The 12,246-nt window shown below is 50.8% G+C and overlaps 1 protein-coding gene across 1 annotated transcript in view; it reads left to right on the forward strand.

The window, feature by feature from the left end:
- The window catches only part of MAP3K1 (mitogen-activated protein kinase kinase kinase 1, E3 ubiquitin protein ligase), a 26,334-nt gene that overhangs the window by 9,128 nt on the left and 4,960 nt on the right, over window positions 1-12,246 (forward strand). The window contains exons 11-18 of the mRNA XM_006761819.2: window positions 1-76; window positions 2,637-2,758; window positions 3,796-3,887; window positions 4,139-4,334; window positions 4,532-5,807; window positions 6,114-6,266; window positions 6,864-7,026; window positions 10,953-11,084. The exon at window positions 1-76 is cut by the window's left edge and continues 1 nt beyond it. Of these exons, the coding sequence (XP_006761882.1) occupies window positions 1-76; window positions 2,637-2,758; window positions 3,796-3,887; window positions 4,139-4,334; window positions 4,532-5,807; window positions 6,114-6,266; window positions 6,864-7,026; window positions 10,953-11,084 (2,210 nt within the window). The remainder of the gene's footprint in view (window positions 77-2,636; window positions 2,759-3,795; window positions 3,888-4,138; window positions 4,335-4,531; window positions 5,808-6,113; window positions 6,267-6,863; window positions 7,027-10,952; window positions 11,085-12,246) is intronic.

A 12,246-nucleotide genomic window follows, 5' to 3' on the forward strand; every position in this document is an offset into this window, starting at 1 on the left:
CGTGGTGGGTGCCTGCTGCAGCGTGCTGTCCATGGTCTGCGCCGACCCTGTCTACAAAGTGTACGTTGCCGCTTTAGTAAGTAGCTTCCCTCCCTAACCACGTGTCGTGGGCGGGTGGCTGGTGTTCGATTGTTTCTAGTAGCGTTTTTAAGACCCAGTAACACATCACCTCATTTAACTCGGGAAAATCCACATTTTGTTTTCATTCCGTAATCCGGGAAATTGCCATTTTCCATTTCACCCTCCGTCAGGTTCCACTGTTGAGCCGGGCGGGGCTTCCTCGCAGACTGCTCACTCTCCCCTCCAGAGCAGCCCGTCTCGCTGTCCACATCTCTACATTTTCTTTACTTCCCACGACCCAGCTCACAGGACTTGTGGGGTGCTAGCAGAGTGACCGGTGACGGGTAAATGTGTCTGAGTAGCCACTGAGGGGACGGACTTAGTGAGCACTGTGGACTCAGGAGTGTTCTCACAGATGAGGTCCCGTGACCTAGACCACAGCCGCGTTGTTTTCCTGGCTCATGCCATGGGAAGTTGTCTCCGTGCGTGGATGACGTGCGAGGCTGCGTGGATCTGTGGAGGCTGGTCTGACCTAACCCCTTCCGAGTGGAGTGGAGAGCAGGTGGGCGCAGGTTCTCGGCCTCTGCACTATGGAGCCACACAGCTCTTCCGGGAGGCAGGGCTGTCCTGGGCGGGTAGGATGCTCAGCCGCACCCCTGGCCTCCGCCCATGGTCCTGGGAGCACCCTCTCCTCCCAATCGGGTCTGCTGAAGTCCCAAGGTCACGATGCCCCCAGTGCAGAACTTGCGGTAAGAAGTCCTACCCGGTTTGGTTTGAAAACTCATTATTTTTCCTGCTCCCACTTGCAGTCTCTCCCTGACCGACCTAAACTGCTGTGCCTAAGGCAATGGTTCTCAACCTGTGGGTCACGACCCCTTTGGGGGTCGAACGACCCTTTCACAGGGGTCGCTTAAGACCATCGGAAAACACATATATCATTACATATTGTTTTTGTGATTAATCACTATGCTTTAATGATGTTCAATTTGTAACAATGACATTAGGGGTCACCACAACATGAGGAACTGTATTAAAGGGTCGCAGTGTTAGGAAGGTTGAGAACCACTGGCCTAAGGCATCTTCTGGTTGAGTGGTGCCCGCAGGTTCTGAACCTGCATTTGGGGCCAGAATTGAGTGACCTCATGCGATAGTGTCCACACAGGACACTTGAATGAGCAGCTCGTTACTGGGCTGGCCTGGGCAGTCTGGACGGTGGTCCAGGTGGTAGAGACGGCAGCTCCCGTCCTGGGGCTGCCACCTGCTGGTGTGTGACTGCAGGGCTCCCAGACCAGCTCTCCCAGCTGTGAGTGATGTCACCGCTCGGATTGGGAGCAGAAGCACCTCACCGTAGTGTGGAGCACAGTGTAGGAGCGCCAAGCGCAGATGAGCCCCTGCTGGGCCTGGAAGCATCACTTCTCTGTCCCGGCTCCGAGAGGGTCAGGGATCTGTTGCCTTGGCAGCATGTCCTGACGTGTGTCCGTGGCAGGTGGGCGGGGCTGTGAAAAGTTCCCTTAAAACCGAAGAACACAGTCACATGAGGCTGGCTGGGTCTGCAGGGACAGGCCGGGAGCTCCGGTGCTGTAGCCATCGGGAGTCTGTACACGGGAGGAACATCGCTTCCCAGTGGATCTCCCAGGTGTTTCTCGTGGCCTCTGGACACGTAGAGTACAGACCCAACTTCTGACCTCTTCCCACTGTTTCCAGGACGAACCCGCAGGCACACCTGACCACTTAGTCCACACCTGCTGGCTGGCTCTTTCGGGCAGGTGTGTCCCGAGTGGCTGTGCGCTGTGAGGGTGCAGGGCCGTGGACTGTGCCCTGTGCTGATCCTGTAGAGCAGTGGTTCTCAGCCTTGGCTGCACATGAGAATCACCTGGGAATCTTTTTAAAATCCTGATTTCTGGGCCTCATCCTCCGGAAATCCTGTTTCTTTGTTATGGGGCGAGGCCACAACATTAGTAACAAAGAAACAGAATTTCCGGAGGATGAGGCCCAGAAATCAGGATTTTAAAAAGATTCCCAGGTGATTCTCATGTGCAGCCAAGGTGGAGAACCACTGCTCTCGGGGGTCATGTGTCTGTTCAGTGAGCAAGGGGACTCCTGGCCAGGAACCTTCCGCCTCCCCCCTCGCACAGGTAACATCGTGGCACTTCCCTCTGTAGCTGGGACTGTCTTCTCAGATGTGACACTCACCCATGAAACCACAGGCGTGAGCAGCCCTGAGCAAGCCACGTGGCTGACAGCGGTCACAGCGCACGCCTGTGCCGTGCCCCTAGCGTCCTGAGCCGCCGGCAGGACGGTTCCTCCCGCTTTGGCTGTGGGAGCTCCATCAGGGCAGCTCCTATCCTTTTTTTTTAATCTTTTATTGACTTCACTTTGAAACTAATCAGACTTTAAAAAGATGCAGAAATAGCTCAGAGTTCCCTCCTAGCCATCCATTGGCCTTCCAGTCGTTATTTTGTGTGGTTGTCGTCTATTCCTTCACCGCTGGTTGTGCTGCTCACGTTGCCTCAGAGGAGCGCGGTGTCGCTGATGTTTCTTAAACGTAGTTCACTGACCCTCCGTTCCGTCCTCAGAAAACCCTGCGGGCCATGCTCGTGTACACGCCCTGCCACAGCCTGGCTGAGCGGATCAAGCTGCAGAGGCTCCTGCGGCCGGTCGTGGACACCATCCTGGTCAAGTGCGCAGACGCCAACAGGTAAGGCCACCGGATGGGCCAGGCTCGCCCGGGAGGGTCGGATGCATGTGACTCGGTGAGGCTGTGGGGTCCCCTGTAGAGAGATCCCCGTCTGAAGTCCCGCTGGTAAGGGCGCCAGCTGTGCACATAGCACAGGTGTGACGGCATCTGAGGGCGGATCCACAGCACAGGGGCCAGTGAAATCACTGCACCTGCTTCACCTCGTTTTCCGGACCCCACAAAGCCCCTTCTGTGTAATGAACTTTCACTCTAATTGTGTCGAACGACCCCACCCCCAGTCCCGTCTGTCCCTGCATTATCCTGGAACATCGACAAGGGACGAGAACAGCCCTAACGGGGCAGAGACCCACGAGGAGGGAGGTGGGGACGGCCCAGGTGAGCGCGGCGGTGCTGGGGAGACCTCGCTGAGCAGCACGGCCAGGGAGCAGGTGTTGAGCGGCCCGTCTCCGAGTCCCCCATCCGTAGAGGTCTCGGAACCAGGTGCTGGCTCCGGCCTTCCGCCCGCCGCCCTGCTCACGGCTGCTGCTCACGGCCAGACGGCACGTGTGCAAGGTGTTCTCGTCGCTCAGCGAGAACACACGTTTCAGAGCCGGGGGCGAGCGGCAGCTTGTCAAGCGCGTAGGAGACCATGTCATCATTAGCAGGGGGACAGGTGTTTTTCTGAGACTCGTGGCTCCTGTGGCATGTGTGCTGCTGCCCGCTCTCTGCCTTCTCACAGTCCGGTGCCTGCCTGGCCGCTTGAATGAACCTCATAAGAAACACTGGGAGGAGCTTCAGTTTTGTTTTAACAAGACGTGAGCGTGAGAACACGCCCTTTGCCGTATCTGCTGGCTGCTCCGGCGGCTCCGCGGTCAGCCCGGCAGGTCCTGGGTGTGACACGGAGTAGGGTGAACGGCGTGCGCGGGTGACCTACGGCGACGGGAATGCAGGCCCTGAGGTGGAGGGCACGGTCCTGGGAGCCTCCCTTCTCCCAAGGCCTGGCCCTCCTGCTCCCTCCGCGGGTCTCACCCAAGCCTGTCTGCCGCCTGTCGTTGCAGCCGCACCAGCCAGCTGTCCGTGTCCACGCTGCTGGAGCTGTGCAGAGGCCAGGCCGGGGAGCTGGCGGTCGGCAGAGAAATACTGAAAGCCGGTAATGACTCTTCACTTCAACTGGGCACGGCTGGCGTGGTCCTTAGCGAGCTAACCTCTCCTGTGGGCAGTCACGGGATTTCCAAGTGGTGGTGGAGCTTGACCCCATCAGCTCCCATTAGAAACAGGACCCGAATCCAAGAGAGTTCTTCTTAAACGAACACAGCCCAGGGCACTTGTGCCGTTCGGTCACTTTTGTCTTCTCTTTTAATGTCCCTGTTCCAGTTACCTATTCTTACCTTCCCTTTGCAGGATCCATTGGTATCGGTGGTGTGGATTACGTCCTCAATTGTATTCTTGGGAACCAGATGGAGTTGAACAACTGGCAGGAGCTGCTGGGCCGCCTCTGCCTGGTGGACCGGCTGCTGCTGGAGTTCCCCGCCGAGTTCTACCCGCACACCGAGCCGTCCTGCACCCCGCCACGGCCCACACCCGCCCCAAGGACACGGTCTAGATTCACGGGGCCCAGAAATGAGAGGAACATGTAGGTTACTAATGTTTGACTAACAACGACCAACGTCTAGGCTAGTGACTTAAAAACGTCTAGACCTCGATGATCTTTTTGGAACGCACACGCACAATTATTCCCATCTCTTCGTTTGCGTGTGTTCTGCAGTGATTAACTGGCTGACGTGTTTTCTGCAGGTACAAGAAGCTGCTGTCCCTGCTCGCCTTCGCCCTGCAGTCCATCGACCACGCCCACGCGGTGGTCGGGAAGCTCGCGCGCAGGGTCTACCTGAGTTCCGCGAGGATGGTCACCGCCGTGCCCCCCGTGTTCGTGAAGCTGTTAGAGATGCTGAGTGCTTCCAGCTCCACCCACTTTGCCCGGATGCGCCGCCGCCTGATGGCGATCGCGGAGGAGGTGGACATCGCCGAGGCCGTCCAGCTGGGCCTCGAGGATGCCTGGGACGGCCGGCGTGATAGCTTCCTGCAGGCACCGGCCCCTGAGAGCCACCCAGAGGCCCCAGGGAACAGCCCCCTGCAGGGCCCAGACCGTGCGGAGAAAACTGGAAGAGGACTGCGCCCTGCGAGGCTGAGCGCCAGCTCGGAGGACATCTCTGGTCGGCCGGCCAGCACTGCCCTGGGGCCTCCTACTTCAGCAACGACGGAGCAGCCAAAGCCAGCGGTGCAAGCCAAGGGCAGGCCCCTCAGCCAGTGTCTGAGCTCCTCTCCCCTGTCCCCTCACTCCCAACCAGTGCTCCCGCCCTCGTCCACCCCAGCTTCGTCGGCCCAGACCGCACCAGCGGGCCCCGGGGACGCCTCCAAGCACAGACCTCAGGGATTCGTTCCCTACAACATACCCTCGGCGTCGCCTCCTCCGCAGCGCAAGTTTTCCCTGCAGTTCCAGAGAAACTGTCCCGAAAACAGAGACTCGGACAAGCTCTCCCCCATCTTCACGCAGTCCCGGCCCCTGCCCTGCAGTAGTATACACAGGCCCAAGCCCTCTCGGCCCTCCCCCGGCAGCCCCGGGAGACAGGCCGACGCCGCGACAGGCAGCATGACCCTGGACCTGCGCGGGGCCTCCGAGGGCGGCGACAGCTTCAGCAGCGGCAGCAGCAGCAGCGCCGTGATCCCCAGCGAGGAGACGGTGTTCACCCCCGTGGAGGACAAGGGCCGGCTGGACGCCAGCACCGAGCTCAGCTCCAGCATCGAGGACCTGCTCGAGGCGTCCCTGCCCGCCGCTGACACCACGGTGACGTTCAGGTCAGAGGTGGCCGTCCTCTCTCCGGAGAAGGACGAGCACGACGACACCTACCAAGACGACGTGAGTCACAATCAGAAGTGCAAGGAGAAGATGGAGGCCGAGGAGGAGGAGGCTCTGGCGATCGCCATGGCGATGTCCGCCTCTCAGGACGCCCTCCCCGTGGTGCCTCAGCTGCAGGTGGAGAACGGAGAGGACGTCATCATCATCCAGCAGGACGTAAGTGCGCTCCTGGGGGGCCGGGCGCGTCCTCCGACCATGTGAGGTTAACCCGGTTCAGGCGCGAGTTCATCGCTAGAAGCGGGTCTTTCCTGTAGAATTAGTGTTTGTGTCGCTGTTGGAACAGGTAAGTCCTGCCTGTTTCAGAGGCGTTTCTGGTGGATACTGTCCTTGGCGCCCAGCACTGTCCATTCAGGAGCAGTTCAGAGGGGGCTCGGGAAGCCAGACCGAACAGGAGTAGTGTTTGCCAGGCTCACGGCACAGCTTCCTGTTAACAGTAAAGAGCTGCTTTCCTTTGCTGCACAGACGCCCGAGACCCTCCCAGGACACACCAGAGCGAAGCTGCCGTACCGGGAGGACGCGGACTGGCTGAAGGGCCAGCAGATCGGCCTCGGGGCCTTCTCCTCCTGCTACCAGGCCCAGGACGTGGGGACCGGGACCTTGATGGCTGTGAAGCAGGTGAGCAGCTTGTGAGGGTGGACATGATGAAGGCTGGCACGACGGAGCATGAGCGAACAAGAATCGTGTGTCCTGTGTGCATGTGCTTAGTTCTCTAAGTTTTCAGAGACCTGAAGGTCAGAGTAGACATTGGCACAGCCCCGTGAGCTCTGTTACTGCTGGAGCGGGACTGTGAGGGGCGCAGTCCAGGGCCTCTGCCGGCCGGGCCGCTGTGCTTGTCACACCCAGAGCAGCTTCCTCCTCCCCCGCGAGGCCAGGTGCAGGCCGTCCTGGCTTCCGGGGTTCACTTTCTGTAGTGAGCATGCTGATCGAGATGAGAAAATCCTAAACCTTCCATCTTAAAATCATTGGGCTTTTCTCACTTTTCACTCTGTCTTCAGACAGTCTGGGAAGATGGGTTATATTCCTTTTTATATATTTCATTGCTTATATTTCATTGCTTCTAAAGTTAGGTTCTTACTTTAAAGAGTTTTTTGTAAAGTATCTGCACTGCACCCAGGAGCATAAATGCCGTTTGCTATTAATATAGAAGCTAACGTGCATCTGTCCACTGAGATCAGATGGTGAGTGAGAACTGTGAACGTGTTACCGCCACAGGTGACGTATGTCAGAAACACGTCGTCGGAGCAGGAGGAGGTCGTGGAGGCGCTGAGGGAGGAGATCAGGATGATGAGTCACCTGAACCACCCGAACATCATCCGGATGCTGGGAGCCACCTGCGAGAAGAGCAATTACAACCTCTTCATCGAGTGGATGGCAGGTGTGTTCATGGTCTAAATCCGAACATCGTGCACGGATTCAACTTTCTGCTTGATACTTAGGAAAAACGTCTTAACGAACACGTTTTTATTAAATAGTTTGCACAAATCACCTCTAACGTAGTAGGACAGGCTGTAAATATTTGTGTTGTCTTTCACTTAAATAAAACATTCATTACCCCTACCTTTTAAACTTTTTCAGTGTTTCTCTTAAAATGATTGTGTACACTGTTTCATAGGGATAATTTTTGAAACCTGGTAGATACGGGATCCGTATTTTCCCAGGTAGCCTTCATTAATTGGACAGGTTTAAGAGATGATTTAACATGACAGCATGAAACTAAAATTGATTAACGTGTAACTTGAAAATTTTATTATAGGTAAACTAGAACTGAAGCATAAAGGTGAACCTTGTCATCTACTTCAGCAAGTGAAGACTATGTTTTTTTTTTGGTTTTTTAAAATATATTTTTATTGATTTGAGAGAGAGAGAGAAAAACATCAATGATGAGAGCAAACCATTGATCAGCTGCTTCCTGCACGCCCCTTACTGCAACCCGGGCATGTGCCCTTCAGTTCACAGGCCGATGCTCTATCCACTGAGCCAAACCGGCCAGGGATGAAGACTGTTTTCCTTGTATTACGCAGTATACACAGGAAAACAGACTTAGGATGGAGTAACTAGATAAGTGCTTGGTTTAACTTCTTAGACCTTTTGTGTTTGGAGAGTATATATCTATTTACAAATCAGCTCTTCTTTTTAATTGAAGTACACCTGACATACAGTATATATACAGGTGTACAGCATAGTGATTCAGCGTTTATATACTTTTCCCAGTGTGATCATCACACTAAGTTAGTAACCATCTGTCACCATACAAAATTAAGATATTGACAACTGTTCCTATCCTATACACTACATCCCTGTGACTTATAAATTTTATAACTAAGTTTTTACCTCTTACTTCCCTTCACCTTTTTAAACATCCTCCCATCGCCCTCTTCTCTGACAACCGTCAGCTTATTCAGTCTGTGAGTCTATTTCTGTTTTGTTTGCTCATTTACTTTGTTCTTTAGATTCCACATGTAAGTGAAATCAGATGGTGTTTGTCTTTCTCCGACGCATTTCACTTAGCATAATACTCTAGGTGCAGCCATGTTGTCACAAATGGCAAAATTTCATTTTTTATGACTAGTATTTCATTATCGGTCTATACATCATCTCTAGCCATTCGTCTATCGTTGGACACCTAGGTTGCTTCCATATCTTAGGTATTGTTAATAGTGCTACAATGAACACAGGGGTACATACATCTTTTCAAATTACTACTTTCTTCTTCAGATAAAAGGAGAATTGCTGGACAATATGTAATTTTATTTATTCATTTATTTATTTTTGAGGAACGTACACTTTTCCACAGTGGCTGCAGCAGTCTGCATTCCCACCAGCAGTGCACAGGGCTGCCTTTTCTCACATCTTCACCAGCACTTACTGTTTGTTGTCTTCTTGGTAACCCTTCTGACAGGTGTACAGGTGCCTCTCACTGTGGTTTTGATTTTCATTTCCCTGATGATTAGTGATTGTTGGGCATCTTGTCTTATGTCTGTTCACCATCTGTATGTCCTCTTTGAAGAAATGTCCATTCAAGTCCTCGGCCCATGTTTTAATAGGATTGTTGGTTTTCTTTTTATTTGTTGTTTAGTTTTTTGGTGTTGAGTTATATGAGTTCTTTATATATTTTGGATCTTAACCCTTTATAAAAAGTATCATTTGTGAATATCTTCTCCCATTCAGTGGGTCGCCTTTTCATTTTGTTAGTTTCCTTTACTGTGGAAAAACTTTCTTTGATGTAGTCCCATTTTGCTTTTTTTTTTTCTTTTGCCCTTTCCTGAGGGAAACATCTAAAAAAATATTGCTAAGACTGATGTCAAAGAGTTTATGCCTACGTTTTCTTCCAGAAGTTTTATGGTCTCAGGTCTTACATTTCGATCTTTAAGCTGTTTTGAGTTTATGTATTTGTTTGTATATGGCCAAAGAGAGTGGTCCAGTTTCCCTAACACCATTCATTGAAGGGACTGCTTTTTTACCTATTGTATATTCCTGCCTCCTTTGTCATAGATTAATTGACCATATAAGTGTGGGTTAACTTCTGATCTTCCTAGTTTGTTCCATTGATATATATATCTGTTTTTATGCCAACAACATACTATTTTGATTATTTTGTCTCATGATCCTGTTTTTATTTCTCTTTGATTGTTTAGTAGCATGTTGTTTAGTCTCCACATGTGTTTGTCCCAGTTCTCTTCCTGTAGTTGATTTCTAGTTTCATACCGCTCTGGTTGGAGAGGACGCTTGATATGATTCCAATCTTCTCAATGTATTCAGACTTTTGTGGCCTGATACCTGGTCTGTCCTGTGCACTTGAGAAGAAGGCGTATTCTGCTGCTTTTGGGTGAAATGCTTTTAAAATATCAATTAAGTCCATGAAGTCTAATGTATCATGTAAGGCCACTGTTTCCTGTTGATTTTCTATCAGGATGATCTGTCCATTGATGAGTGTTAGGTAGACTAGCTGCACTTCCCAGTCTCATAAGCGTGGTCTTACGTAGAAGATGTTTTGTAGGGCCCAGTGTCATCATCTTCCTTGGTCACGAGTCAGGTGCTTCAGACTGTTCCATGTGGGTTGAGTGCACCCTCCTGTGTAGTTGGGCCGTGAGTGCTGTGGGCAGGCCAGTGGGTAAGGTCTACCCTCAGGCTGACTGGCTCTGTTCCCCATAATGTGAGGGAGAACCCATCCTCCTGGTGCAGTTCCCTTGTGGCATAAATCTGGGTGTGGGTCCTGATCAGACCACAGCTCTGCCCCTACTACTTGTTTCACTGTGTCTTCGTTATATCCTTGGGTGTAGGAATTCTACTCGGCCAGTCCTCAGGGCATTCTCGGCAGTGGTTGCTCTGTAGATGGGCGTAGTTCCAGGGGGCTCTGGGGAGTAGGGGAGGCCAGGATCTGCGCCTTGATCTCCGCCTCTGCACATCAGTTCTTCAGTATAGTCTCTGATACTGGTTGTAGTTGGGTTGATTGTTACATTTGGGTTGATGATTATAAATACTTTTAAATGAGGCTCCCTGAGTTTGTGGCTTGCCCCAGATCAGAGCTAATAAATAGGAGGATATCAAGCCCCACTCTGGGCCTTCTGCTTCGTACTGTTCTCTGTCCCTTCTGCTAAGTAACATGTTAGCAGTGTTTACTCGGGTCATTAAGAAAGACATTTTGGCCCTAGCTAGTTTGGCTCAGTGGATAGAGCGTTGGCCTGTGGACTGAAGGGTCCTGGGTTCAAGTCCGGTCAAGGGCACATGCCCAGGTTGCAGGCTCAATCCCCAGTAGGGGGCGTGTAGGAGGCAGCCAGTCAATGATTCTCTCATCATTGATGTTTCTCTCTCTCTCTCTCTCTCTCTCCCTTCCTCTCTGAAATCAATAAAAACATATTTTTTAAAAACAGGCATTTTGTATATCTTGGTCAAAAAGACAGAGAAGTGAATTGTACATTTCAGAAATAGTTTCACCCAAAAGTGTTAACTTTGAAAGCTCTCCGAGGCAGAGTGAAACCACTTTTATTCCTGCGTATTATCTACATTCAATGGTGTGTTTTTTTAAATAATAATAAGACAACGAAAAAGAAAGCTTTCTGAAATCTTGACCTTTCAGAAAACTAGTTCATGAGGGTTCCATGAAAATACCTAATAGTTTCTGAGATTAGTTAAATGTATTGGTTTTTAAATCAGTTGTACTTCCTGATGCAGAATATAAATGAACATTTCAAAAGTGAACATGAGGTCATAAAGTGCAGCCTTATGTAACCAAAAGGTAACACATCATTTTAATTCTGCCTTGTTCACAGTAATTATTGCCGGTGTATGTTGGTCTTGTAGGGGGATCTGTGGCTCATCTGCTCAGTAAATATGGAGCCTTCAAGGAATCAGTGGTCATTAACTACACTGAGCAGTTACTCCGTGGCCTCTCCTATCTCCATGAAAACCAGATCATCCACAGAGATGTCAAAGGTAGGGATTCTTTCATTGTTATTCACTAGCAGTAAGTAGAAAACAACTGTGATTTTAAAACTTGGACCTTTGTTGATAGTTTGTAACGTGAAATCAACTAGAGGATTGTTTCTCCTGAGTCACTCAAATCACCAGACCTGAAGGAATCTTCAGGGTCACGTGACCTGACTTCCTCAGAGAGGCTGTGACTTTTCTGGAGCCACTGATGGGAAACCACGGACAGAGTCAGCTCTCCAGTCCCTCTCTTGATCTTAGAACGTACTGCCTCCCCAAAAGTTCCTGTTCCCAGTTTTATTTAGAATAATGGCAATATTATAAACTTTCAAGAAAAATCCTTTCCAATCTTTTGCAGTTTAATAGCAGCTTTGATTTTGACATAATGTATTTAAGTAGTTTAATATTAATTTTTATTAAAGCTGTAATTATGAAACTACAGTAGTTTAAATTGGTCCAGGTCAGTATGTTTCAACAAAATGTTTTTTTTTTAAATATATTTTATTGATTTTTTACAGAGAGAAAGGGAGAGAGATAGTTAGAAACATCAATGAGAGAGAAACATCGACCAGCTGCCTCCTGTACACCCCCTACTGGGGATGTGCCCGCAACCCAGGTACATGCCCTTGACCGGAATCGAACCTGGGACCTTTCAGTCAGCAGGCCGACGCTCTATCCACTGAGCCAAACCGGTTTCGGCATGTTTCAACAAAATGTCTGAAAATGTAAATGATGCTAAAATTTGAACTTTGAGGAAAGATTTTTGTTGAGAGTCATTCTTTTTTTCTTTCTTTCTTTTTTTTTTTTTAATCCTCACCAGAGGATATTTTTCCATTGATTTTAGAGAGAATGGAAGGGAAAGGGAAAGACAGAAATGTCAATGTGAGAGAGACACATCGATTGGTTGCCTCCTGCACATGCCCCGACCAGGCCTGGGCTGGGGAGGAACCTGCAACTGAGGTCCATGCCCTTGACTGGAATCAAACCCGGGACCCTTTGGTCCGCAGGCCGACACTCTATCCACTGAGCAACACCAGCCAGGGCTGGGAACCATTCTATTGAAGGTTCAGCACTCGCCTCGTTGCGCTGAACCTCTGCCTGTCCCCTTGTGCCTGATGCCTCGTCAGCCGTCCTGCTGAGGCTGGTGGTGCTTGTTTCATCCTGCGGA

Source organism: Myotis davidii, unplaced genomic scaffold, assembly GCF_000327345.1.
Source record: "Myotis davidii unplaced genomic scaffold, ASM32734v1 scaffold496, whole genome shotgun sequence".
NCBI lineage: Eukaryota > Metazoa > Chordata > Mammalia > Chiroptera > Vespertilionidae > Myotis > Myotis davidii.